Source organism: Aplidium turbinatum, chromosome 8 (assembly GCF_918807975.1).
Source record: "Aplidium turbinatum chromosome 8, kaAplTurb1.1, whole genome shotgun sequence".
NCBI lineage: Eukaryota > Metazoa > Chordata > Ascidiacea > Aplousobranchia > Polyclinidae > Aplidium > Aplidium turbinatum.
In genome coordinates, this window is record NC_137479.1 from 15165247 (window position 1) to 15190411 (window position 25165).

Here is a 25165-nt window from a genome sequence, read left to right on the forward strand (position 1 = left end):
TTTCAATGCAAGTGGTTGTATTTCATAGGTAGCGAAACGAATATCCATAACCAAGCGTAAAAAGTACGAGAATTTGATGTTAGAACGAGTAAACCACAACACTGAAAAAATGAAATGGAAACCATTACACAGCATTTCAAAATGATGTTACATTCGTATGTTACAGTATTGCATGAACTGGAAGTGCGTTAAATAACTGTTTGCCCTCATAACCAATAGGATGACTTTGAAAGGAAGGGGATGACATGTGTTCAGGTCGCCGACAAGAGTAGCTGGAGACTTTCTCACCTACCACGCCACTTCGTATTTCCTTACATTATAAACCACCTTGTTAGCCTTAAACTTTGGTAAACAAAAGTGTTGGCTTTAAAATGCTGCACAATTTTTCCAATCATAGATTTAGCCGCAATGATGCGCTGTATTTTCAAGATGGTGCGCTTAGTCTTTTTGCTCAAAATTTTCGGGCTTTTCTTGATCCAACTCTTCTTTGTTGGCGGTGTGGAATCTGGGTATCAGGATTGGTGATGTATATCGTACAGCACGAACATTAGAAACAACGATAAATGGCCAGAACACAGGCTGTCGTAGCCTATCTCATATTCCCAAGATATATGCCTCATTCTTAGTGGTGTTGTTGTGCATGAATATTTTCTTTGTAAATAGTTTTTAAAAACTTAAAGTGGAACTTTAGGATGGGGTGTCTGCTGGTCAAAAATAACGCATGGTGCAGGACGGACTTCATACATCCTTCTTTGTATAGAATATAAACCAAAATTGATTTCTAGCTAAATATGATTAATTTGATTTTCAATTAGAGTAAAAATGAGTTAACGTATAGCTATCTCAAACAAGTGTTGAAATGAATTTGGAATACCAGTACATTTCAAAACAAATGCCTAACGTAGGGTGAAACACAAACACAGTATCTGATTCTACGCAACCAAATGAACTACGCATCAAATAAGTTGTTCATTGCTAAATTTTCCATTCTTATCCATCCTACTCAAACCTACGCAAACACAAACAAATGAACTACGCATCAAATAAGTTGTTCATTGCTAAATTTTCCATTCTTATCCATCCTACTCAAACCTACGCAATACGCAAACACAAACCTACGCAAACAAGAATCAGAGTTTATAAACAGGAGGAATATCACAATTGCGATGACTGTCGGGGTGCTTTAAAGAAACTCGTCTTCGGAACTCCCTGTACAGTTTCCAATTTAAAGTCATCTCTTTTTCTTTGAATTGATGAAAGGAGGAGGCATCGTTTTTCAAACCGATGTGAACAACAAAAAGAAGATCAAGAACTTGGAAATTCCAGCCAATAACGTGCATTTCGCAGAGCTGACTGACCCTGTTGTACCCGTACTGCTTGAAATGCTCATCGAACCTTGGCACGGTATCCCGCAAAGCAATAAAGAATGGTTCGTAGCCGTGGTTCCAACTGACGTTGTAGGCAGCACTGGCCGAGAGCGGCTCGACAGAATCTAATTGCAGAGACATCCACCTGACGTAGTCGGTCCGGTTTTGACAGTGATCGCAGATAGAATGATAAAACGGACGTGCAACATTTTTTTGTACGAAACGTAGTAATGAACTTTTATCCATAGGAAACACACGATCTAAGTTGAGGTGCGAAGGCTCGATTTCAAATGCAGGTAAAATATAGGCAGTGTTTTCATGAGACTCAGAGCTCTTAGATCTCGAGTCAATGAAAGAACTGAACACTTTGAGCAAGTTTTTACTCGGAAGCATATCGATGTCTAAGTTCAACACAAACTTTGTAGCGGCACCATCATTCGCAACGTTGCGCAGTAAATTACTGGGGTAAAACACATTGGTGACGTAATTCATTCGGATTTCGTTTAGGTTGTGTAGTAACACTTCAAACTTGTAGCACAATGCGCTGGGATTATCAAATAATCCTGTCATTTGTAGATCTTGCAATAGGAATTTATTGTTTAAAAACGATTTGTCTAATGGGCGGATGACATGAAAGTTGGCAGAATGCACGATGTCTAGATTGCATATTGCAAAAGCTTTTAAAATGAGACTGAAATCGTCCAAGGAATCGATAAACACTGCGACAGAAACAGGTCCATCCCAATTTTTGATTAGTCGAGGTAAATAAATCAAATTATTCAGTGTGCAATGCGTTAGTAAAGTTACAGAATATTTGCTGATTTTCCTCAGGCCTGTGTTGACATTCTGGTTAATTATGTACCGACCGCTTCTATCCACGCCGAGCTCATCAAACCTGAAAGACGAATCGATTTCCGCGCTTCGCTTCAAGTACAAAGCCTTCAAAATGTCATCGCTGTAACGCAAACCAATGTCCCACGAGTAAAGCATCAACAAGAGATTGACCAGGGTTAAGATTGCCGCAGACAGACAAAAGAAGTGTTTCCGAATCTGTTTTGGATTAATCAGCCTTGGAATAAGCATGCTTCATCAATGACCACGTATTCATGAACATATATCTGAAAACAAGTTCCGCAATAAAAAGAACGTCAAAAGTCATAAGTAAATGTGATGGAAACAGAAGAGACTATCGTTCCGAAAAAAAAAGCGTGATGCCGCTGATTGCTTTTCACAAATAAGCGTTGTTCATGCGCAATTCAGTCACTTACCTTGAAAATAATATGATGAGGTATCGAAACCAGACTAGTTGAGTTTTATGGCACAGCATAGACTTGTAACCCACGCAATATTCCCGCAACCCAGCCACTATCAGTATGGTAGACGATGAAAAGAAACAATAGCTCGAGAAAAATATGTCCAGCACCTGGAAATATCAACAGTGATCAAAGCACTTAAATTCGCTTAGACATTACAAATGATCAAATACTTTACATGTATTCTTCTAAGCAAGACATTTAGTAATATATATATTTAAAAAGTTGCTCAATTTATAAAACGTTAATTACAAAAGACCAGTGGCGGATTTAGAGGGGGAGGGGCAATCGCCCCCCAAAAACGTAACGTTATTCACGGTGTATTAGCAAGGTCGGATTAATGTAAACCTACACATCGTTGCGTCTTATTGAAAATACCCCCAAGGCTACTTACTGGATCCGCCCCCACAAGGGAACGTTCAAATATTATGTAACGCCTTTTTTCCGAATTTTTACCCCCCCTCCCCCATGTAACGTTTTTTCACTACGAATTCAGCACAAAAAACTACCATTTCGTACTCGAAAGCGTTACGTAACGTTTTGCTTGAACCCTCTCCCCCCGATGTGACGCTAACGTAACGTTTTGCATAAACCCCCCTCCCCCTCGAAGGCGTTACGTAATATTTGAACGTTTTCCAAGAGATCGTTTATTGAACAACAAATCGACCTTCAAGTTCAGTTAGAAATTAAGGATCGTGGTGCAGAAATACAGACAAGTTGATGCTAACACTGAGCTGTAAACGTAAATAGCTTGCAATACGACATTTCTAAACCATTCAGAGGTGGGTATTTGTTTTTCGAAATATGGAAATCTCAACAATCTCGACACTCCGTAATGTGTTGCAACATAAACACCAACTGCTTTTTGTTTAATGCTAAGATGTTCTTTTTCAGATAAACTCTCAGTAAGTGATTTTTAAACCATTCTTCCTTTCATTCTGGCAGCTAAACTTGAACCTATGGCGAAATCATTCTTTAGAGTTTTATTTTTTTGAAAGCCTTCCTGAGCATAAAATTTTTTCAACTTATTTAAACAAGATTGAGGACATGCAATCTTGCAAGCTATAGCCCCCAACGGCATTCACAAGCTTGCGAAACGCGAGCGGTTATCTGAACAGCAACTTCAACGAGTGGTACTTCAACGAATAAGACGTTGAATTTCTGAAGCCACGCTTCATTGTAAGCTGGCAAGAATTTTTGAAAGAGTGGAAACAATTATCGTCCCAGCCAACAAAAGTTGTTATTCTTACATCATTTTAACGTCCAATCCCATCACAATTCAAAACTTAAAAAATGCACCTCATAGATCGAAACAAAACGAGAAATCATTCCGAAGTGAATGAAAAAATTGACTGCTGCTGGGGTGCGTGTGTCGCTAAAAACCAAAGCTGCTGTATGCGACAAAACTAATCACAGCCTTTGCATTACGGTAAGTTGTCTTGCAAAGCCGCATAATGGTCTGCTCGCTATTAGGAACGTCGGTCGGAAACTTATCGAAAGCACACAGCTGTGCTGGGCAGACATTCAACAACATGCCGGGAGGGTAGGTGTGAACATTAGTTCTTCCATTTTTCCACTCACATAGGTAATTATAATCTCCAAACCAAGGACAGAAGTCTAGTATCAACTGACAAATAAGCGTATATGAACGTGGTTAGATGCTTTTCATGCATATGAAAAAATTGCATTACCTGAATGTATTTCCGACCTAAAAATACTGTGTTTAGTGTGAAGATTTTGATGCTTTTATGAATTAAGTTGTTTTCCTGCAAGTATCTGAAAAATGAGAATAAAGTCTTGCAGAAATTGCAACATTTTATAAAACTAAATAAAGTGTATGGTATTTCATTAAACTTAAATAAATATTTATATTAGTGCAAAAGAATACGACACTAAATTGTTGAGTTTGCTTTTACTGTATTAATAAATGCATTTTGATTGGCCTTGAACTAACTAAGACCAACCAACAATAATCTTGTTGTGTAAAACTGTAGATCAATGCATTTCTGACACTACATCCAACGGTTCACCGATGTTTAGCTCTATTTTAATTGTGACCAAAAAAATTACTGTTACGGTATATGCAAAAAATACAATGTAGAAAGATGGGCAAAAAAGCAACCCCCTAAAAAACTTTAATGTTGCAATGAAAAATGTTTCAATACTTTTACAATACATTTAACTTGAAGCTTTTCTCACCACTGGATTGTTTTACACTGCTATTTTTTTCTGACAAGTCTGTTTTACATGAAAGGCTCAAAAATCACAGTAAAAAACTTTTTATATGACACAGTTCAGGATGGCCCGTTTCGGAGAATCCAATGCGGAGAAATCCCATTTCGGAGACAGCCTGGTACCGTACCAAACAGCAGTCCAATAAAAATAAAGTTGCTAAGGTGAACAGTTTTTGTTGAATGACGTTGATTTTTTTACCCCAAAATTTTAATAGCAATTGGGGCAAAAAAAAGTTGTATTTTTTTTATCCTCTATGTATTTTTTTTCTAACCTCTACGGCCTGAAACAAGATTCTGTATGTGATAATGTAATATGAATATTGCATAGACACTGTGAAATTCAAACCATGTTAAATAGATGCAAAGTCAATAAAGTTTACAGGTATATATCTCCATGGCCATCCCAGTGTAACTACTGCACTGATGAGACCGGGAGGTCGAAACGGTGTGCACTGTCTGCAGATATTGAAATCATATTACTTACTTTGCTCCTTCAAAAGCAGCTGTATGATTGAGATGGCCACTCACTCCACGTTTGTCAAAAGTGAAAACTGCAGAAGCTTCGACTTTTCTAATAAATTTTCTCTCTGTATCAGCCACTGATGCTATATTCCAGTGTTCCTGTGGATTATCTTTGAAGTCATTCACACAATAAATATTTTCCTGTCCGATTCCAAGGTTTTGGCAACTTTTGAATAATTCTTTTATCCGAACGTTACCTTTTCCATAAAAATCACCTGCCATAAAGCAACATCACAATTTTTCATCAACCACATTTATAGATATATATATCATGAGCAAAATAATTGAGTCACAAAGTCAGTATCTTTTTTACCTTGTTGTAATGAAATATGACATATATAATCAATAGTTTCAGTCAATGGTAATTGATTTGGTGATCAGCTTTATGTGATAACACTGAGTATGCAAGGTTGCAATATACATATATAATAGTAGCTTGAAAATGGTTTGCAACACAATAAACGTGTGTACTGTGTAAGGTAAGTATATTCAATACCGTACAATTTATAGCCTACCGTACTGAACAAGCTGGATTCATAACGTTTCAAAAATTTAAGCAATTCCAAACTAATTGGCCTGACCATAACAACTCCACAAGCAGGTGCAGCTAGTCAAACTACAACCTAGATATTTTTAGTCAACATAGAATAACCTTTTAATTCAATAGGCTAAAATATAATTTCATTTTCTAATGAATGAACAAATGTTAAAATTTTTAAAATATTGGATAACTTTTTACCTGTTGATAAGCATAAAATTGAGACAGCAATTCGCTTTCTTGTTAAATATTGAATAGTTGGTGAGAAAAATATACACTCATCATCAGGGTGGCTTATAATGAACAGAACATTATCATCCTGAAAAAAAAGGAAAAATTACATAGTTGTGGTATAACTGAACTGGGCAATGGGAATCCTTTGACACATGAAACAATGTAGGTATTATAATAAATACATCAGTTTTTAAACACTATAACCTTTGCAGATAAAGTTTTTAAACATGTTCGCATAAAATAGCAAGAGATATTATTCATAACCCACAAAGAATCATAACATGTTATGAAATAGATGGCATCTTCCATACTTCTATATTTAAAAAAAAAGTTTTTTTTGACCAAAGCTTAGATAATTTGTATATTGTGTAATATGTAAAATATATTGTCATCTAATTTTAATAATTCTAAAATATCTATACTCATGCCCTATAAAATTACAATCCCACAGTATGATTGTAACCTCAAACCATTGCCAATTACTTATAACAAATATAAATAATTTGAAAAAATGCTCACAAAATTGATTAGGGTTAGGCCCATACAATTAATTGGACGTGAGTGAATATGAAGATATACTTTTAATCTTTTATTACACTAACCTTTTTTAAATCAAATTCTATGCAACTTGATGAAAACTGAAGTGATGCTTTAACAAACACAACACAAAGCAACAAAATAAATATGCCAATAAGTATTAGCATAACAATTTATCAGAAAAATATAAAGCTATAAACTTGTGATAAAGTTAAATATCATACAGAAACCTGACAGCAAACCTGAAGACAGCGTTCAACATTATTAGAATAAAACAAAATAGATTTATAAACTAAACTTGCTTAAAATCCATTTCACAAACCACCAATTCAGTTTACAAACCACAAGAAATTTTTTGAATTTTGTGGGATGCAGTTTGCGGACAGTGGGCACAGTTTTTCTCTTTGTAACATCACTACTTTACTTCTCTTACACAAAGCAGTGGTCTGTTGAATCTTGATTATCGAATTACCTCTTTTTCACAGGCAATAGAGTATCATACAGTCCTTAAAGGTATTATTAACGGATGCAACCTAGTTCGTACCCTGAACAGTTCGTACCATGAACAGTTCGTACCTTGAAAACAGCAAAAGAAAAAAATTAAAAAAAGCCGAAGTCGCTGATTGCAGTTTCCGCAATCATTTTAAAATATCCCCCCTGAAAAGATCGAGAGAAAAAATAGCTCAAAACCGAAGTCCGCTGATCGCAGTTTCCACAACCATTTTTCCGCAGTTTCCGCTAACCTTAATTCTAACCATAGAGTAATCTATGCTCTAACCCTAACCCTCGCTGATCACAGTTTCCACAAACATTTTTCCGCAATTTCCGCTAACCTTTACCCTAACTATAGAGTAATCTATGCTCTAACCCTCGCTGATCGCAGTTTCCGCAAACATTTTTCCGCAGTTTCAGCTAACCGCAGTTTCCGCTTACCCTAACTCTAACCATAAAGTAATCTATGCTCTAACCCTAACCCGCGCTGATCGCAGTTTTCGCAAACATTTTTCCGCAGTTTTCTCTAACCGCAGTTTCCGCTAACCCTAACCCTCGAGTGTGTTTCAAATTGTTTGGGAAAACTCCGATCAGCGACTTCGGCTTTGTGCTACCGTATTAAACTGCGATCAGCGACTTCGGCTTTTTTAATTTTTTCTCTCAATCTTTTCAGGGTACGAACTGACTGTACGAATGGTTCAAGGTACGAACTAGGTTGCACCCATTATTAACTAATCATACATAATCTCTGAGGGTAATTCTAAAGTTATAATTAGAGATGTACCGATATATCGGTATCTGTATCAGTGATATCGGCCATTTTTTGAGTATCGGTATCGGCAAAATTTGGCCGATACTAAACATGTAAAAAAAGGCGTTTGCTGCGGATTTTCTGCGGAAACAAAAATATAGATTTTTTAAAGTAGTAACTAACGTCACATTAAAGTAGAAAAATAACAACCTGTTCAAATTTTTGATACCTCACAGTCCCATGACATCATGCGCGCACCTTTTGGCATTGTTTGCTTACAGTGATTCTTTCACTCAAACTAAACGTTTTGTTTCGGCAGTTTTGCGTTGTTCGATTCTTAAGTTGTGAAGGAGACTCAATTTCTCCAATATTTATCATTTGTGTTTTTTTTTACTCTCAGCAGAGCATAAAACCAGGCCAAGACTACCCAGGTGGCGGGAATGTGTAGTTTTGCATCGTTTTTGCGTTGCTGGACGTTTGAGGGACTGGTGTGGCTTGGTTGTTTTTTGGTGGGCTGGTTCTGTCAGTTTGTGATTTGGTTTCCGCCTTTCGTTGTGGTGGACTCACCAGGCTTGAACAATGTTGTGGCGGAGTGGGTGGGCTCGGGGTGGGGCGGTGGGACTGCAAATCCTCACTGAACTAATCAGTAAGTAGTCTTGTTGCGCCTGGGATGGCGGCCTCATTGTGCAATAGGGGTTGTGACAAATTTGTGGCAGTGGCACCTGCCGCGGCACCTGCCACCAGTTTGCGTGGCACCTGCCACAAATTTGCGCGGCACCTGCCACAGTTTGCGTGGCACCTGCCACAATTTGCGCGGCACCTGCCACCAGTTTGCGTGGCACCTGCCACAATTTGCGCGGCACCTGCCACCAGTTTGCGTGGCACCTGCCACAGTTTGCGCGGCACCTGCCACCAGTTTGCGTGGCATCTGCCACAATTTATGCGACACCTGCCACCAATTTGGGCGACACCTGCCACTAGTTCGTGCGACACCTGCCACCCATTTGCCCAACTGCCACCACCACTTTGCGCGACTGCCGGCCACCAGAGATGTACCGGTACATGGATTCAAGGCCTATGAGAGGAGGTATGGCATACCGTACCCTTGAGGGCCCAGGCCTGTGATTGTTGGGGGGCCCGAAATTGTAATTTTTCCGTCTACGCGCAGAAATGTTTGGTTAAGACGATCATAAACGACTAAATTCAAGCATAAAAGTTGCTATTCTTTAGTCCCTGGGGGGGGGGGGACGTAATGCAGCAAAAGGGTCCGGAAAGGTAATTGAGTGTTTTGTGCACAAATTAGGGGCCCGAAGTGGTGATTTAATGCTTTACGTGCAAAAATGTTCTGTTAAAAGCACCCTAAATTAAATCATAAAAGTTGGTTACATGCTCCTGTCCGGGGGGGGGGGGGGCATAGTGTAGCAAGACTCAGCATAGAATCAAAGTTAGCTAGACAAGTTCACTTTGACAAAGTTATTAAAGTTTTTGCAGGAAAAAAGGCAAGAAAAATCTGTTTTTCTCAATAGCTCAAATGGATTCAGTGATGTACAAAATACGGTGCTCTTGTAGAAGAATCCGGAATTCGCCTTTCTGGTCAATATGACGTCACAAAACGGACGCAACTATTATTGGGAGGGTGAAAAAAAGGAAAGTAAAAAGCGGCGGAATGGAGGTGATAAGGCGGAATGGATATGGCTTTTTTGACAATTTACTATGTTTTCACAATAAAAACATTATACCAACGTCGAGAGTTCGATACAAGGCCCTAGGATGGCATAAAACTTATCAATTTGCATAAATTCAACTAAAAATTTATCTAATTAAAGTTTAACATCAAAAATATGAAACCTTTGCCACTATGTGCTGTAGCTTTCTCATACTGCTCGGATTTTAATAATTTTACCATTGTTGGAAAGCACGATCATACATCTACCTGAATCAATTGGCTACAAATCCAAAACAAGTACTATTTTTATCTTGTGATGACATAAACTTCACCAACTTGTACTAATTCTCATAAGCCACCGTTTGTTTGTTGTAATCATAAGCCACCCCCTGTTTGCTGTAATCGATAAATAGTCCTTCCACTAAAAGTGCTGTAGCTTTCTCATTTGTGGTCGGATTTTAACAATTTTGCCATCGTTGGAAAGTACAATTATATATCTACCCGAATCAATTAAACACAAACACAAAGTAAGTACCGTACTAGCTTTATCTTGTGATAAGTTAAACTTCACCAACTTGTACCGATTCTCAGCAATTTAATTTTTACAATAAACTTGTAGGGACCCGCGATGTAATTTCCATTGTTTTTAACTTTCTACAAAATATAATCCTTCCATAACATTTACGTTTCTAAAAAACTCACTTGTTGTGCACAAATATAATTTTGATAAATCATTTTCTACTTAAATAACCTTCCACTCGCAGCTTTCCCAAGTGATTCTGTTCAATGGCAATTCGTCGCTTTCAATCTTCTCCGCTTTAACAAACGGTTCACCTCTGCGACGGAATCTCACCAGGAGTTCACCCCAGTTCGTAAACATGTTGTTGGAATTTGCCAATTTTAAATTATGTAATTGCTTGTTTTTCTTTTATTTTGGAAGTGCTTTATTTACATCCGCACAAACAAGTTTCACACACAACATAAAATAAGCATTACGATAATTCTTACGTTTTAAATTCAAAAATCTATTCATTCTGAAAAGGCTAGTTAAAAAGTTTGGCGTTCTAAATTCTGCAATTCGAACTAACAAAATAAAATAAATTCTTTGAGACTCATTGCGTTATCTCTGTGCCATCGAAGCTTTGTTACGCCAGCAGCGTATCTGCTGTCATCAGGAGTTATAAACTTTAAATTAAACAAATAAAAACCTTTGACCCCTGCAAAATCATTAAATATTTGAAAACTAAAAGAATAGGCCTATGTCTTGCTTTATTCACCTGAAAAGTTTTATTTTATTATTTATAAATTTTCTCCTTGGTTGATCCAAAAAACGGTCTTATTCCGGTAAGTCACTAACTTTTATGCTTTAAAGTTTAGCAAACGTAACATCATAGACGTCATACATCTTGATGAGTGTCAGACAAAAAGCTTTCAGACAATGAAGTTACTTCATTTCCGATATATTCAAGTTTCGCATAACGAATCACTGGAATCAGCTACCGTAAAATGGGGATACTTTGAAATCCGGGTAAACTTTGAAACGTTCCCCAAAAATGGTTGACAGGGTAATAGGTTTGTTAATAACTCCCTAATAAAGCGAAATTTCTTGTTAAAAATCAATTTTTCGTAGTCCTTGGTAAAATTACTTTCGATTAAGTCTGCAATTTTGGTTGGAGACTAAATTTACTTCACGCTCCAGTAGTCCAGTATGATTTTACCAAAACAGCATGATGACGTGATGTGTTCCAACTTCTATGTGGTTCTCAGCCGTTTGATGGTATTTCAGCTCAGTTTTTTAACCAGATCTTGGAAATATCATCAAGATCTAAAAGGATTTTTTTGTATTATTGTCATTTTTTCAAAAGTCTTTTTTTCTGAAGAGCACGGTATCGTACTCTCAAGAATGAAGATACTAGGTTGTGCAATAGCAGCAAGTGTAGGCTGAGTTTTGTTGCAGTTTTATCCATTTTTTACCGAATCTATTACTTTTATAAGGAAGAAACCTTCGATTTTGCAGCGTTTTGCCTATTTAGCATTTTTTTTAGGTCATTTGGCATTTTTTGACCAGTTGTTTGGCATTTTTTCCATAAGTGGACCTGGCAACCCTGATCTGCAGCAGTTACTGGTAACTCAATATTCGTGGCAGTCTCAATATCCGTGGCAGGTAACTCAATATCCGTGGCAGTTTACTCAATATATCCATAACAGGCAGCTTATACATGCGGAAGTTAACAAAGGCAACATATATCAATGCCAGGATTGATACCTTGGTACATTGCTCCGTCAAGTTCACGTCTGTAGCAATTAACTAACTATTCGTGGCAGTTAACTAACTATCCGTGGCAGTTTACTCAATATATCAATCAGGCAACTTATATATGCGGTAGTTAACTAAGGCAACACCCATCTATGTCAGGATTGATACCTTGATACATTGCTCCGTCAAGTTCACATCTGCAGCAGTCAACTAACTATCCGTGGCAGTTAATTAGCTATCCGTGGCAGGTAGCTAACTATCCGTGGCAGTTTACTCAATATACCCATAACTAGGGATAGTAGATTACCGGGGTTGTTAACTACATCCGCTTTTTTGTTCATCCGCAACATTAGAAGGGTAATTTTTTATTTTATTTACAAAATAATGTTTGAAGTAATTTAAAGTTTTTAGTTGAAAGCAAGCCAGCAGCAAAGCGTGAAAAAAATGTCAAATTGGCAATTTACCCTTCTAATGTTGGCGGAACAACGGAGTTGCTCGTCCCGGTAATCTACTGTCACTACCCATAACAGGCAACTTATGTATGCGGAAGTTAACTAAGGCAACATATAGGGTAGCCTATCCATATCAGGATTGATACAATGATACATTGCTCCATCAAGTTCACGTCTGTAGCAATTAACTAACTATCCGTGGCAGTTAACTATCTATCCGTGGCAGTTTACTCAATAAATCAATAACAGGAAACTTATATATGCGGCAGTTAACTAAGGCAACATGTATATATCTATGTCAGGATTGATACCTTGATACATTGCTCCGTCAAGTTCACATCTGCAGTAGTCAACTAACTATCCGTGGCAGTTAATTAACTACCGGTAGTACGGTACTGTACCGGTATCCGTGGCAGGTAGCTAACTATCCATGGCGGTTTACTCAATATACCGTTTTTGGTATGTTGGATTTTTCTACGTTATAGATAAAATAAAGTCAAATGAACTATTCCATATTAATCGGTCACTTCTTTCTTTCAGTTTTTGACAGTAATTCTCTTCCCCATAGAATATTAGCAGTAACTGTATAATATATAAAATATTAAATAATACTATTTCAGGCCTCGAAATTCACGGCGGACATGTCCGCCGTCACAGCATGTGATGTCCGCGGGAAGTACCATCTAGATCGGTCATATTTGTCCGCCGAGAAATAACATGGGAACTAGCGACACAAATCGTCATTGCATAGTACTAACAATTGTTGCGAGAATATAATTTCCCGCGCATTTTAGCGCGCATCTAGAAAATGTGAATACTGTATCTCTCACCCAGACAACAAAATCGATCATTCTTATATTAATTCAATGTAGACGCAGACGTTGAATCAATGTAAAAATGATAAATTTTGTTGCCTGGGTAGCTTCCATTCAAGCAGGAAAACTTTCGATTTATACGTTGCTTCAACGATTGATGACATCGAATCATCCTAACAAAGGTGAATTCTTCGCTAAGAATCGATGGGAGTACCGGTACTGCCACACTAATCAGCGCAACTTTGTTCAAGTTTTACGTCACAATGTCTGGCTTTGATCTCCGAGTAATATCGATAAGGCAAGGTTGGATACAAAATTAGATAATACGAGTTCGGTAGGCTATTACAGCAAAATTTGTTAAGTTTTGGTATTATTGTAAGAAAAGGCCCAGGAAAAATTCACTGTCGCTCACATGACACGCAAAAATAAACTTAAAAAAAAGCCTAGTGAAACGTTGCACAGCAGAAAATAGTAGCGTTAGTGTAGAAGTTTTTCGGACTCGTGCCCAGAGCATTGTGACGCAAGAAGCCACACGACCTCGTTCGGTAGAAGTTAATCAGTTATGCGGCGTTTTGAGCAGGTACGGCGCTTTGACTCTTCAAGCGCCTGTCTTTCAGAGTGACTTCGCTGAAATAAAAAAATGCATTCTAAACCGTAGCTATAGTTCTCAAATGGCCAAGAATTTTCAAGATAAAGTGATTAAGCATGACGATCGACGCAAAAACTGGTGTGTCCGCCGTGAGACTTAATTTGTCCACCGAGATAGCTGCTCAGACCGGACACGTTTGTCCGCCGTCAACAAAAACGAATTTCGAGGCCTGCTATTTTGACAAAATTCTGACATTGAAAACTTCCGTGAAGCACGAAGATAAGAAATGTGAGTTTGTTATTGATTTTGCATATAATGTTAGTTTACCCTATTGTTAGCATAAATATAGCTTTTGGAGTAGGCTGGTAATATATTTCTGGCAAAAATATCTGTTTTACATTCATAAGTCATAATTAAATGTTTATGGGGTTACTTTGCACAGTATATATATTTTATTACACAGTTACTAACAAAAATATTATTTATCTTAGACTGACAATGCCTAGAAAGCATAAAAGATCACTTGGTTCAAGGAGCTACAAGGACTATGATGAAGAGAACTTACAGAAGGCAGTAGACTCTGGTCTGTCTCTAAGAAAAGCTGCAGAGGAGTGTGGAATCCCAATGCGACCTATCAAACATAAGCGACAAGCGTGATAAATGTCATTCACAGATGTTGGAAGACCAACAGCATTTTCAGATGCTGAAGACTCGAAGAGCATGCCTTAGTCCACATCATTCAAACATGTGGTTATTGGGGCCAGCCCCTTGATATATTGGACGTCAGAATGATTGGTCACAGAATACTAACACAACAAGAAAAGACTGTTGCTGCCTTTCGTAACAATATTCCAGGTTCTGACTGGGGTTACTCCTTCCTAAAACGAAGTGAAGCTGAAATTACCCAACGCCACTGCCAAAATATAAAGCGTGGTCAAGCAGAAGTAAGTGCTGAAACTGTGAGTGTGTACTTTAACAATCTAGAAGAAAGTCTTCTGAATGTGGATGTGGAACCACAGGCAATAATAAACTATGACGAAACAAACTCATCAGACGTCCCAGGCAAGAAGCGATGCATATTCAAATGTGGAATCAAATACCCTGAAAGAATTATGAATCATTCAAAAGGATCAACATCTGTTATGTTTGCTGGCACTGCATCGGGAAAAATGTTGCCAATGTACACTGTGTACAAAGCAGAGCACCTTTGGGATACATGGATGGAAGGAGGCCCAACGCATGCACGATATAACAGATCAAAGTCAGGTTGGTTCGACCATGCTTGTTGTAACGATTGGCTTCAGACTATAATTTAGCCATATATCACTATCAGAAACATCGATGGTCCAAAAGTATTGATTGGTGATAACCTGAGACCTGAGTTCCCATCTCATCTCATTTCGCAAACCGCAATTACCATTAATTGAAATGGCAATTAGGTCTAGGTACACTAAAAATTACAATTATTTAAATTAGGATTATTTCAAATGATCACTTATTCAAGCTATATATATAATTAAATAACATAAGCACGAAGTTCGCAATTCTGAATGGATTGCTCTAATTACATTTAGTGATGGAAAAGCGAATGGGCTGCTTGAAATGCTCAACATAGCGGACGACAGCACAACTCAGAAAGCTTTGTGGCATTTCAAAATATTGTATTTTACTGTAAATGGTTAGGCGTAAACTTTCGTCTGATAATTTCATTTGTAGACTGTTGTTTTATAAATAAACTTTCCAAGGAATCAGGTTTTTTCTGGAAGCTCCTACGTTCTTTTCTATGTCAATTCATGTTCATTTCATGTTTTTAAGTTTGAAGTAGATTAGCCTGTCTGATGCATTCACTTTGTTTCAGGTAAATTTTAGCAGGATAGAAGTATTCATGGGAGCTTACAACAAAAGTGGAACCCATTGGAATCTACTGGTATGTATACTTGTGTAGGCTACTCTGTTCTTACGGGTCTGCTACTATTCGGTGAGTTCCTAACTTCTAACCCCTAACCCAGGGGGGTCATTCCATTATATTTCAGGTCAAAATTAGAGGAAATGCCACCCACCCTCTCCGATTTGGTTGATTTTGACATATGTGAGAGATGGCAACCCACTGAGCTCAACAAAAAAAAATTTTCGAAATTGGTCGAGGAATTTTAAAGTTACACCATTTTCAATTTTAACCACACGGTGGCAGTATTTCAGCTCCAAAGAGTAAAAATGCCCCAATATCTGTTATACTGAAGCTAGGAAGTTGATGAAAATATGTAGAATACCATTTTGGGGGATGAGGAATCCAAATTTGCTAACAGAATATAAGAAAAACATGTAGTTTTGGAGTAATTTGATTATAAATATTTTTTGAGGTATATATTTTGGGGAGAAATTTGCCCATGTAGCCGAAGAAAAAATACACATTTTTTTTGGGGGGGATGTTAAGTTGGACTTATATTTTGATAAACACACTCCAATTTTGTTGTTCCATATTGTTCCTTGCCTGGACTGGTGGTCAAAATTCTTTCTAAAATTTTGCAAATTTTAAATGCTGTTTTAACATTGTACAGTGGGGCATTCCACTTATAATCATCAGATTTTTTTCAAAGTTTGTAGGTTCCACCAGTCACAGATTTTGCTTATTTTGACATATTTTGTACATACTAAAAAATGATGAAAGTAGTAAAAAAAAAATTGAAGTATCTTCATTGGGGGCCGAGATAGAGCACTTTGAATTTTCGGCCACTAGTAGGATTTTGGAAGCTGAGCACAGTCATTTTTTCATTTTGCGCCTTCATTTTTTGACAATAACTTTTTACCTTGAACGATTTTTGCACTGAAAACATCAGGGTTGCACAGAAAAAAGATGCAAAAAAGGTAGATTCATGCTTATTTCACCTCAAATACTACTTTTTACCAATGAAGTGCCTCTCACTCGCAGTACATGCTGGCATAACTCAATAAAATAATGCACTAGGGCTGATGAGGCCTTCTTGCATAAATGAGTTTTAGTGTAGTACAAAGTGGCATTACTTGATTTTTGTGTACAGAAATATCCACTGTGTTTTCAATTTATCCTTGGAAATTTCCTTCACAATCACATCCTTAAGTCCAAATTTGAAGTTTGTTTTAAGTATATACCTTGTAGTACTTTGGTTCATTTTTTCAATTTTCTGATAAAAATTGGACAAATATGATGCTCTGGGTTTTTTTATGGGTTTTTTTAAGTGTGTTTTTAAAAAAAAAACCACACGGTTTTTTTGGGGTTGGGTAAAATACCGACAACCCTGGAAAACATGCATTTTACCAATTTAAGATCCAAGGAATTCATTTATCGTAAATTGCATTTAAAAATATGCTAAGATGAACATTTCAAATGGTAATTTAGGTTTAAAGTTTTTCTTAATTTATTTTTGATACGCTAAGTTTGGGGGAATATTTCGGAGGGTTGAGAAAAAGATCCCAAAAAAATTTTTTTTTAAACAAAGCAATTGAAGTATAATATTTTCACGAAATTTGATTGATGTAAGTTTTGCATAAACCAAAATATTCAACTTAGAAAATATCAACCCATATATATTGAAAAAATGAAAATAATTGAAACATAACTGATGCTTTAACTAACGTCACAAACATAACTAACGTCACAATATTTGCAGGGTTCAGCCATATTATGGTCCATTTTTTTAAGAATTGTTTTATGTGTCAAACTACCAATGTTTTATTATTCAGCTGATATCACACACCTAGTCTGATCAAGATTTTACTACCGTTTTTTATCAAACCAGCACATGCACCCTTATCATTTCTGAACTAACTTTTCATTGAAGTAGAAAACTGCCTGGCTATGATGTTTTTATTATTCAGCAGGAAAGGAGTTGTTAAACAGTTTGGTTTGGAAAAGACGATATGCTGGATGCCACCCATTTCTGCACTTTTGAAACTAACTCCACCTTCCACATCCAATGGTTGAAGTTACACTTTAGCTCGCAAGAACTGAACAAACTTTTTAACTAGACTGATGTGCAATTTGGTGTATTTTTTATTATATACTTGATCCTCACTCAATAATTTCTAAGCTGTACATATGGGATTTAATTATACTTTTAACTTTTTTGATCATATGGATTGAAACAAATCACTGTCAGATGACAGACATTGCAATTTGCTGTTTCAAAAGTACCAAAACTTCATGTCAAAGAAATTGGAATTTTGCCAAACTGAGTATCAGTTTTAAACTGCAGTCCCTCTCAAAAAACAGATGGAACAACTAAAATAACTCATCATAAAGACATAACATGAACAGGTAAATAATTTCAGAAAAAAAAAATTTGAGTTTGGTCATGGCTACATGACCAAAGCACCCCCCAAAGTTATCCCCCCCAAAATTTTTGAAATGTTGTTTTCATCTATAAATGATATATTTTCACCAATTTTGACAAGAAATTCAGATTCCTTGCCTCCAAAAATGGTATTCTACATATTTTGGTTGTTTTTTTAGCTATAAATTACGAGATATTAGCAAAACTTGAATTTTGGGGGGGCACGATGCCCCTGTCGGGTGGTGAATTTCAAACCCCCACAACTTCTAAACCACTTGGTCAATTTCAAAAATTTTTTTTTTGGTGTGCTCAGTTAATGATTGTGAACTTACTGCCAAAGTATGAAACATTTCCAAGAGTATTGGTTTTTTCATGACCTGAAATATAATGGAATGACCCAGGGGTTCTTAACCTTTTTTGTCTCGTTTACCCCTGGCCAAATGAAAAAAGTAAAATTTACCCCCACCGTTTTGGTGGCCTCTTGTGATGTCATCGTGTCCAGTCAACCAAGGGAAGAAATTCAAGACATCCTTTTTTGTCTGGATTTACCTTGGCAATAATCAAAAACAAGCTGTTTATTTGCCGAAGACACGATTGTTCTTGATGGGTTCCTGTGAAAAATAATGTCTACTCAAATGACTTTTGTGCTTGCTTTCCACGAACAATTTTGGAGATTCTTGGAACAGTCGTTGAAAGATCTACTCGCATGTCGTCTTTGGGAACTAAGCGAGATCGATGTTTTGTTTTAATAGTCAACCATGTAGAGAACCCTGCTTCACACAGATAAGTAGTTGGAAAAGGTATAATAACTTCAAATGCACGCTTAGTCAGCGTAGGAAACTCTTCGACTAATCCATACCAAAACTTGGAAAAGTCACCATTGCACAATAAGAATTTGGAACAAAGCGTTGTTGAACATTGAAGATCAATCAATTCATCTTTGCAAAGATCATCGCCAGCAATACTTTCTAACTTGGCTTCGAAGGGATGAGTTATCCAAAGAGCAGTATTGTTAAAACTTTCACCTTCGAAGTAACCGTCAAAGTTTTTTTTTTCAAGGCGGCAAGGTGCTGGCATATTTCGACTTTGAGATCAGAAATCTCGTTACGACTTCTACTGACATTCCAATCATCAAATGTTGGAAAATTTGCGTAAACTCCTTTTTGAACTCTTCTACTCCACAGATCTAATTTTGTCTGGAAGCCCTGAAGTTTATCATGTAGCCTAGCCTACATCTATAATGGTAACACTTTTTCCTTGCATTTGCATAATGAGCTAGTTCAAACTTGAAAAAGTGTCTGTCAAGTAAGCCAATGCACCAATAAGTTTGTTGTCGCTAAAGTGCTTACTCAATGGGGATTTGCGTTCTCTAAGAAACATCTCGATTTCACCATGTAGTTTGAAAACTCGAGACAAAACAAGACCCCTATAGAGAGCCACCGAACTTTGGTGTGATAAAGGAGAACAGAGTGTTCTGATCTCATCTGATTGCAAACCACTTTGAAAAGACGATGATTAAGAGCACGTGCCCTGATAAAATTCACACATTCAACCACATGTTTCAATACTGCTTTCAAATATTCTAGAAGGGTTTTACTTGCCAGTGCATGTCGATGAAGGCACAGTGAGTAGAAATGATGTTCGGTGCGCGTTTTTTCACCAGAGTTGTAAAACCAGACTTAGCACCGAGCATAGAAGGGGCACCTTCTATGCAAAGTAAACCCACATGATTCCAGGATATATTATTTTGTTGAAAGTACTTATCCAATTTTTCCAGTATCCATTTTTTCCAAAAATGTAGCACACATACGCTGCTGAAATGAAACTGGTAGGCCTACCGGTAGTCTACTTGCATGGAGATAAAAGAAAAATAAGAAAACTTACATTAAGCATAAATTTGAATTGAAATCGAGTGCAACACTATCAGTTTTTTAATAACTGAAAAAATGAAGTTTGCTTTAATTTATGATTCAGTAAATTTACCCCCTCGGTAGGTGAAATTTACCCCCTGGGGGTAAATTTACCCCCGGTTAAGAACCCCTGCCCTAACCTTAAGCCCTAAACCTTAACCCTAAAACGGCAATGATAATTAGGCTACGGTACCCGATAATTTAAAAAAAAAAAATGAAAAAATCCCCCGTTAAGGGATCGGACTCACCGAATCGGACTAATCGAATCGGACTCACCGAAACGGGCCATTCCGGTTCTTACCGTATGACTTTGCTTTGCGGTGGTATAATGTAACTTTGCCCATGCGCATACCCAATGTTTCAGATAGCCTATATATGTTATTTTGTACTGCAATAGAAAAACTTCGCTATGTTGTCATCACATTTGCAGATTGCAACTTGACCAGGTAAACTTAACTTGTAGGCCTAAAAAGGCTGTTCCTCTCACTTCATCGTGTGTGTCCACTGTCCAATGCAACTAATTTTGTTCGCAGTATGTTCACATACCTTCTTCCACGGTTTATCTGGTTGAACCATATGGGACGACAAAAGAAGGAAGTTCTAAAGCATGTGACAGTTTAAAGTGAGAGTAGGCTATGATTTAAAAAAAGTTTAGTTTCGCATAACTCACATTGTTTTGCATTGCAATGTGTATATGTTCATGTGTAATGTTTTTGCGGATTATGGTACATGTTTAAGCAAAGCCTGGTTGCCATTTCTGTGTTTTAGGCTACACAGTGTTTGCTTTAGAATATTCTGTACCACACGAGTGAGCAAAACGGACATGGCGTTGAGAGAGGTGTGCTGGGTACCAGGGGAATTGTTTCATCTGAAACAATACGACGCCAACAATTGTGGCATTTTTGTGATCAAGGTAAGAATCCAGCTTGCTTAAACAACACAATCATACTTCTAAATTCTTATATGTTCGACAGCCCATAAGGTGATGCTACAAAACAAAAATATGTCAAAAATTCATTTCTTGAAACAACATTTTCTTTTGAGATGCAAGAGTAATTGGTTTGTTATAGTCTAGGAAACATCCGTGGCGACTGACGATGGTACACTATTGGCAACTATTTCGCGTGTTTATCACATACGTAGTCTTTACTGTAGCCTACATTACTGTAGTATATAAACCTATTGGTTAAATGTAGCCCATTCCATCCAGATGGTATTGTGCTTGATATTGTTTTGCACTACAGATTGCCTAACTTTCATTGCAGACTTGCAGTGAAAATAGGCCTACTACCCTACATTAGAACAGTTAGTTCTGGAAAGAGGCGCGCTTTATATCACAACGCGCCTCAGCCCTGGCATGCAGCCTTCATTTTCATCGATTTTTATTGCCCATCACAGATTAACCAACACCCAAACAGACCCATGGCGAAGATGAAGCAACTTCTACAGATTTTCTGCAAATCCGGTTCTTTTCAAAACTTTAGTGCCCTCATCATTGTTGATGTGTTGAAGCCTAATGGACTATCAAAGTGAAATTCATCAAACATGGAGTCAAAGACTGAATTGTTGTTCACTCCACGTCCAACGGTTCTAGGCGTTCGAAATAATCTTCCTTTGTTTGTTTGTTATCTTTATCCTGCATTGCGGGAAAGCGGACTTGAGCGCTATGCATCGGTGTACGCCTTCCGACGCGGACGTACACCTGACCCACGCTGCAGCCGACGACAATGTCTGTTTCCGGTTGTCTACTTTACTTATGACTTAAATTTGGTACTACCCATTACTCGAAATTGATCCCTGGGTAGAGGCAATTATTTCTAATTCCTTATTTCCTCAGATAACGGCAACAGCGAAACGGCAATAAATTTCCTAGTAGCCGAATATATTGATTTTGTGTGTGTTTTCATGGATTGACATTTTTGTTTGAAATGTTTTGATTTAACGTTTTGTTTTAATTTTTTTCTTAAATTCATGGTCTATGCGGAAATCTTGCATTACGGTATGCAAAGACAACTTTGGTCCTCAAAAGATTGCAAATAGGATTATTCTATTCCCTACGATCGTTTGATGAAGGTCCCCAATTTTTATGTAATTTTTACAGGTCCCCGGTGTGAAAAGGTTGGGAACCGCTGCTTTATAATTTTGGAGTCGATGTCGTGTTTAATAAGATATTGTATTTCTTTTAGCGTACCGTGGTAGCCTGATGTGAACCTTCTGGCTTAACATGAAATAAAATACAAATAAACCAACAGCCTACATACGGTACTACATAGGCTAAAGAAGTTAAGTATTTATTTTCGGACTAACACATTATCTTGGTAGTGACGAAATTTATAATTAGCAATATGATTTTCAATCCAGTACATCATGAGCTAAGCCTGAAGGTGAAGGCTAACAAAATTTTTTAAGGGCATAACAGTCTGATGTATGTAGGGCCGTTGAGAGGATAGTTGTCCAGTTATTTAGTCAAATTGTAAATTAGGCCTACTACGTTTTCATAGATATATTTGTATTGACAAAATTTTGTTTGCACCACCAAAATGGTTAATGCAAAACTGTTTGAACGTTTTATTTTGAATCATCTATTGCCTTTCTTGAATACCAGTGATAATCAATTTGGGTTTAAGTCTGGTCATAGTACTGACATGAGTGTTTTCTTATTAAAACAAGCAGTGTCCTCTTATATCGGTCATGACACTCCTGTATATTCTGTCTTTTTGGATGCTTCAAAAGCCTTCGACAAAGTCAATCATCATTTATTGTTTGAAACGCTTATCACACGTAACGTGCCTATGTATTTTGTTCGCTAATGGGAATACTGTTAGTAAACTTTAGGCTAGTAAACAAACCATGCAAGTGATGTGGGGAGGTCACTTGTCCCAATCATTTACTGTGTCCAACGGAGTCAGACAAGGTGGGGTGTTAAGCCCCTATCTTTTTGCCGTATATATTGATTAGCTTTCTTATGAGCTCAATAAAACAAAAGTTGGTTGCTATGTTGGCAACTCTTGTCTAGATCATAGCCTGTTATGTTTGCTGATGACATTTGCTGCATCTCGCCTAGTTTGTGTGGCTTACAAAATTTGTTAGATGTTTGCCACAAGTATGCTGTTGAACATGAAATTACTTTCAATTCTAAAAAGTAATTTGGTATGTTATTCTCCCCAAAAATTTTATCTTTCACGTGCTTATTTGCTACATCTAGGTAAATCTGAAATTGTGTTCACAGACTCTGTAAAATACCTCGGTGTATTTATTGAGAGTTCTCTTTCAGATGAAAATGATATTTCAAGGCAAGTACGCTCTCAGTACTGTGCTGCAAATAATGCAAAATCTCATTTTTCTAAATGCTCACCCGCTGTAAAAAACATTGTAACTTATTTAGATCTTATTGTATGTCGTTTTACTCATCCCAGTTGTGGAACAAGTTTAGATCTTCTATAATATAATATATTCTATATTCTTCTATAATAAGTATGAAACGATTGCTTGTTGCTTACAATTACTCTTTCAGAATATTGCACAATTTGCCTCGTTATGTCAGTGCCCGTGAACATTAAAGTAATGAATAATGTAGCAACGTTTGATGCTTTCATTGAGGAAAAACATGTTTTCGTTTATTAACCGTTGCATACACTCCTCGAATCGCTTTATATCAGACATGATGTCATCTGATTGTTTTATCGTTCTGAATACTTTCAATTCTTCCAACGCTCATTGTATGTAAATTATAACAGTAGATATGTAAATTAAATAGATATGTAAAGAATAGATATGTAAATATGTAAACAGTAAATTATAACAGTAGATATGTGAACACACTGCCTATTTAGTGAGCTTTTAAACCGGCGGCATCCAAAGTGGCTCTCTGTGACCTTTGTGCATTTGCAGTTTGTGTATTATTTCGTTGTTTTGTTTTGGATATGGACACAGCTTTGTCTGACGCAAATAAATAATAAATGAAATAAATATTCTTCTATGATAAATTGTTTTATTCTTCTATGTTTAGCCTAATTCTACGGCTATGATGAAAGGGATTAAACGTGTTTGAAGTTCGCAGTAAGCTAGTAGGCCTATACTATAGCTGCGTTAACTCGATCTAGGTTAAACTTTGTTTCAAATAGGCCGATGCCTTTACATAAGATAGGGACAGTGGAAGATCGGGACGACTTGCTTTACTAGTTTTTCTTGCAATATGCACAACTGGAGGGTCACTGCGAAATTTAAAAATTGGCAAAAATAACTTGATTTTACATAAATTCATTTTTATCAAATGAAATGCTATATTTTGCGTGAGATTTTGGGTGGTAGAACATCGGCAGAACCTTACTACAGCAGTGTGAGGCTAACTATTGTGACCACTGTAGCGTGAAATCTATCGCTGCATTATTATGACTAGAATAATATTCAACAAACATAAACTTGGGCGACACATGTCACGAATTTGGGTGACACCTGTAACAAAATCGGTGACACCTGCCACCAAAATCGGTGACATCTGCCACAAAATCAAGGACACCTGCCACCAAAATCGGTGGCACCTGCCACAAAAGCAGTGGCACCTGCCATCAAAATCGGTGGCACCTGCCACAAAATCGGTGGCACCTGCCACAAAAACCGTGGCACCTGCCACCAAAATCGGTGGCACCTGCCACAAAAGCAGTGGCACCTGCCACAAAATCGGTGGCACCTGCCACAAAAACCGTGGCACCTGCCACCAAAATCGGTGGCACCTGCCACTAAAATCGGTGGCACCTGCCACAAAAACAGTGGCAGGTGCCGCGGCAGTGGCACCTGCCACCAATTTGTCACAACCTCGACTCTCATTGTGGGCGCAGGAGTTTCCTTCCCTGCTGTCGGCACGGGGCTGGGCGCTCACTGGTGCGGCGGGCTGTTGCGATTCGCTGGCCATAACGGTGTAGCTTCCACGCTAGCCATTTAGACCATCCAATCAACTATATGTTTCTCGGCAGCCGTTTTGTAGCAAGAATTGACATCGACAAGAATTGAAATGGCTAGTGTGGAAGCTCCACCGCTGTGGTTGGGGGGTCGCGGCAGCTCGCTGTGCTGGTGAGTGCTCAGCCTTGTGCCGGGGGGGACGCTCCTTTCTTCGCAATAAGGTTGTCATCTTGGGCGCAACAAGACCATTTTGATTGGTTTGGTGAGGATTCATGGTCC

At 37.6% G+C, this 25165-nt stretch overlaps 2 protein-coding genes across 3 annotated transcripts; one reads left to right on the top strand and one right to left on the bottom strand.

Moving 5' to 3' along the window:
• Positions 1 to 6: 6 nt before the first annotated feature.
• On the bottom strand, positions 7 to 6975 carry LOC145775324 (N-acetylglucosaminyl-phosphatidylinositol de-N-acetylase-like). Of its 2 annotated transcripts, XM_082586599.1 has the most exons (6): positions 6811 to 6975; positions 6176 to 6293; positions 5399 to 5651; positions 4372 to 4456; positions 2636 to 2790; positions 2287 to 2485 (listed from the first exon to the last, which is right to left on the bottom strand). In XM_082586599.1, the coding sequence occupies exons 1-6, from the start codon at positions 6910 to 6912 to the stop codon at positions 2428 to 2430; spliced, it is 771 nt and encodes a 256-aa protein (XP_082442725.1). In that variant the 5' UTR covers positions 6913 to 6975; the 3' UTR covers positions 2287 to 2427. The 2 variants fall into 2 exon arrangements, with proteins under 2 accessions (XP_082442724.1, XP_082442725.1); XM_082586598.1 differs by lacking the exons at positions 4372 to 4456; positions 5399 to 5651; positions 6176 to 6293; positions 6811 to 6975 and having other exon boundaries at positions 7 to 2485; positions 2636 to 2765.
• Positions 6976 to 12962: 5987 nt separating this feature from the next.
• Positions 12963 to 23951, top strand: LOC145775780 (uncharacterized). The gene is made up of 6 exons (XM_082587148.1): positions 12963 to 14055; positions 14259 to 15033; positions 15626 to 15694; positions 20521 to 20609; positions 20777 to 20900; positions 21386 to 23951. Exons 2-6 carry the CDS (start codon positions 15007 to 15009, stop codon positions 21518 to 21520), a joined length of 444 nt encoding a protein of 147 aa, XP_082443274.1. The 5' UTR covers positions 12963 to 14055; positions 14259 to 15006; the 3' UTR covers positions 21521 to 23951.
• The last annotated feature ends 1214 nt before the right edge of the window (positions 23952 to 25165 follow it).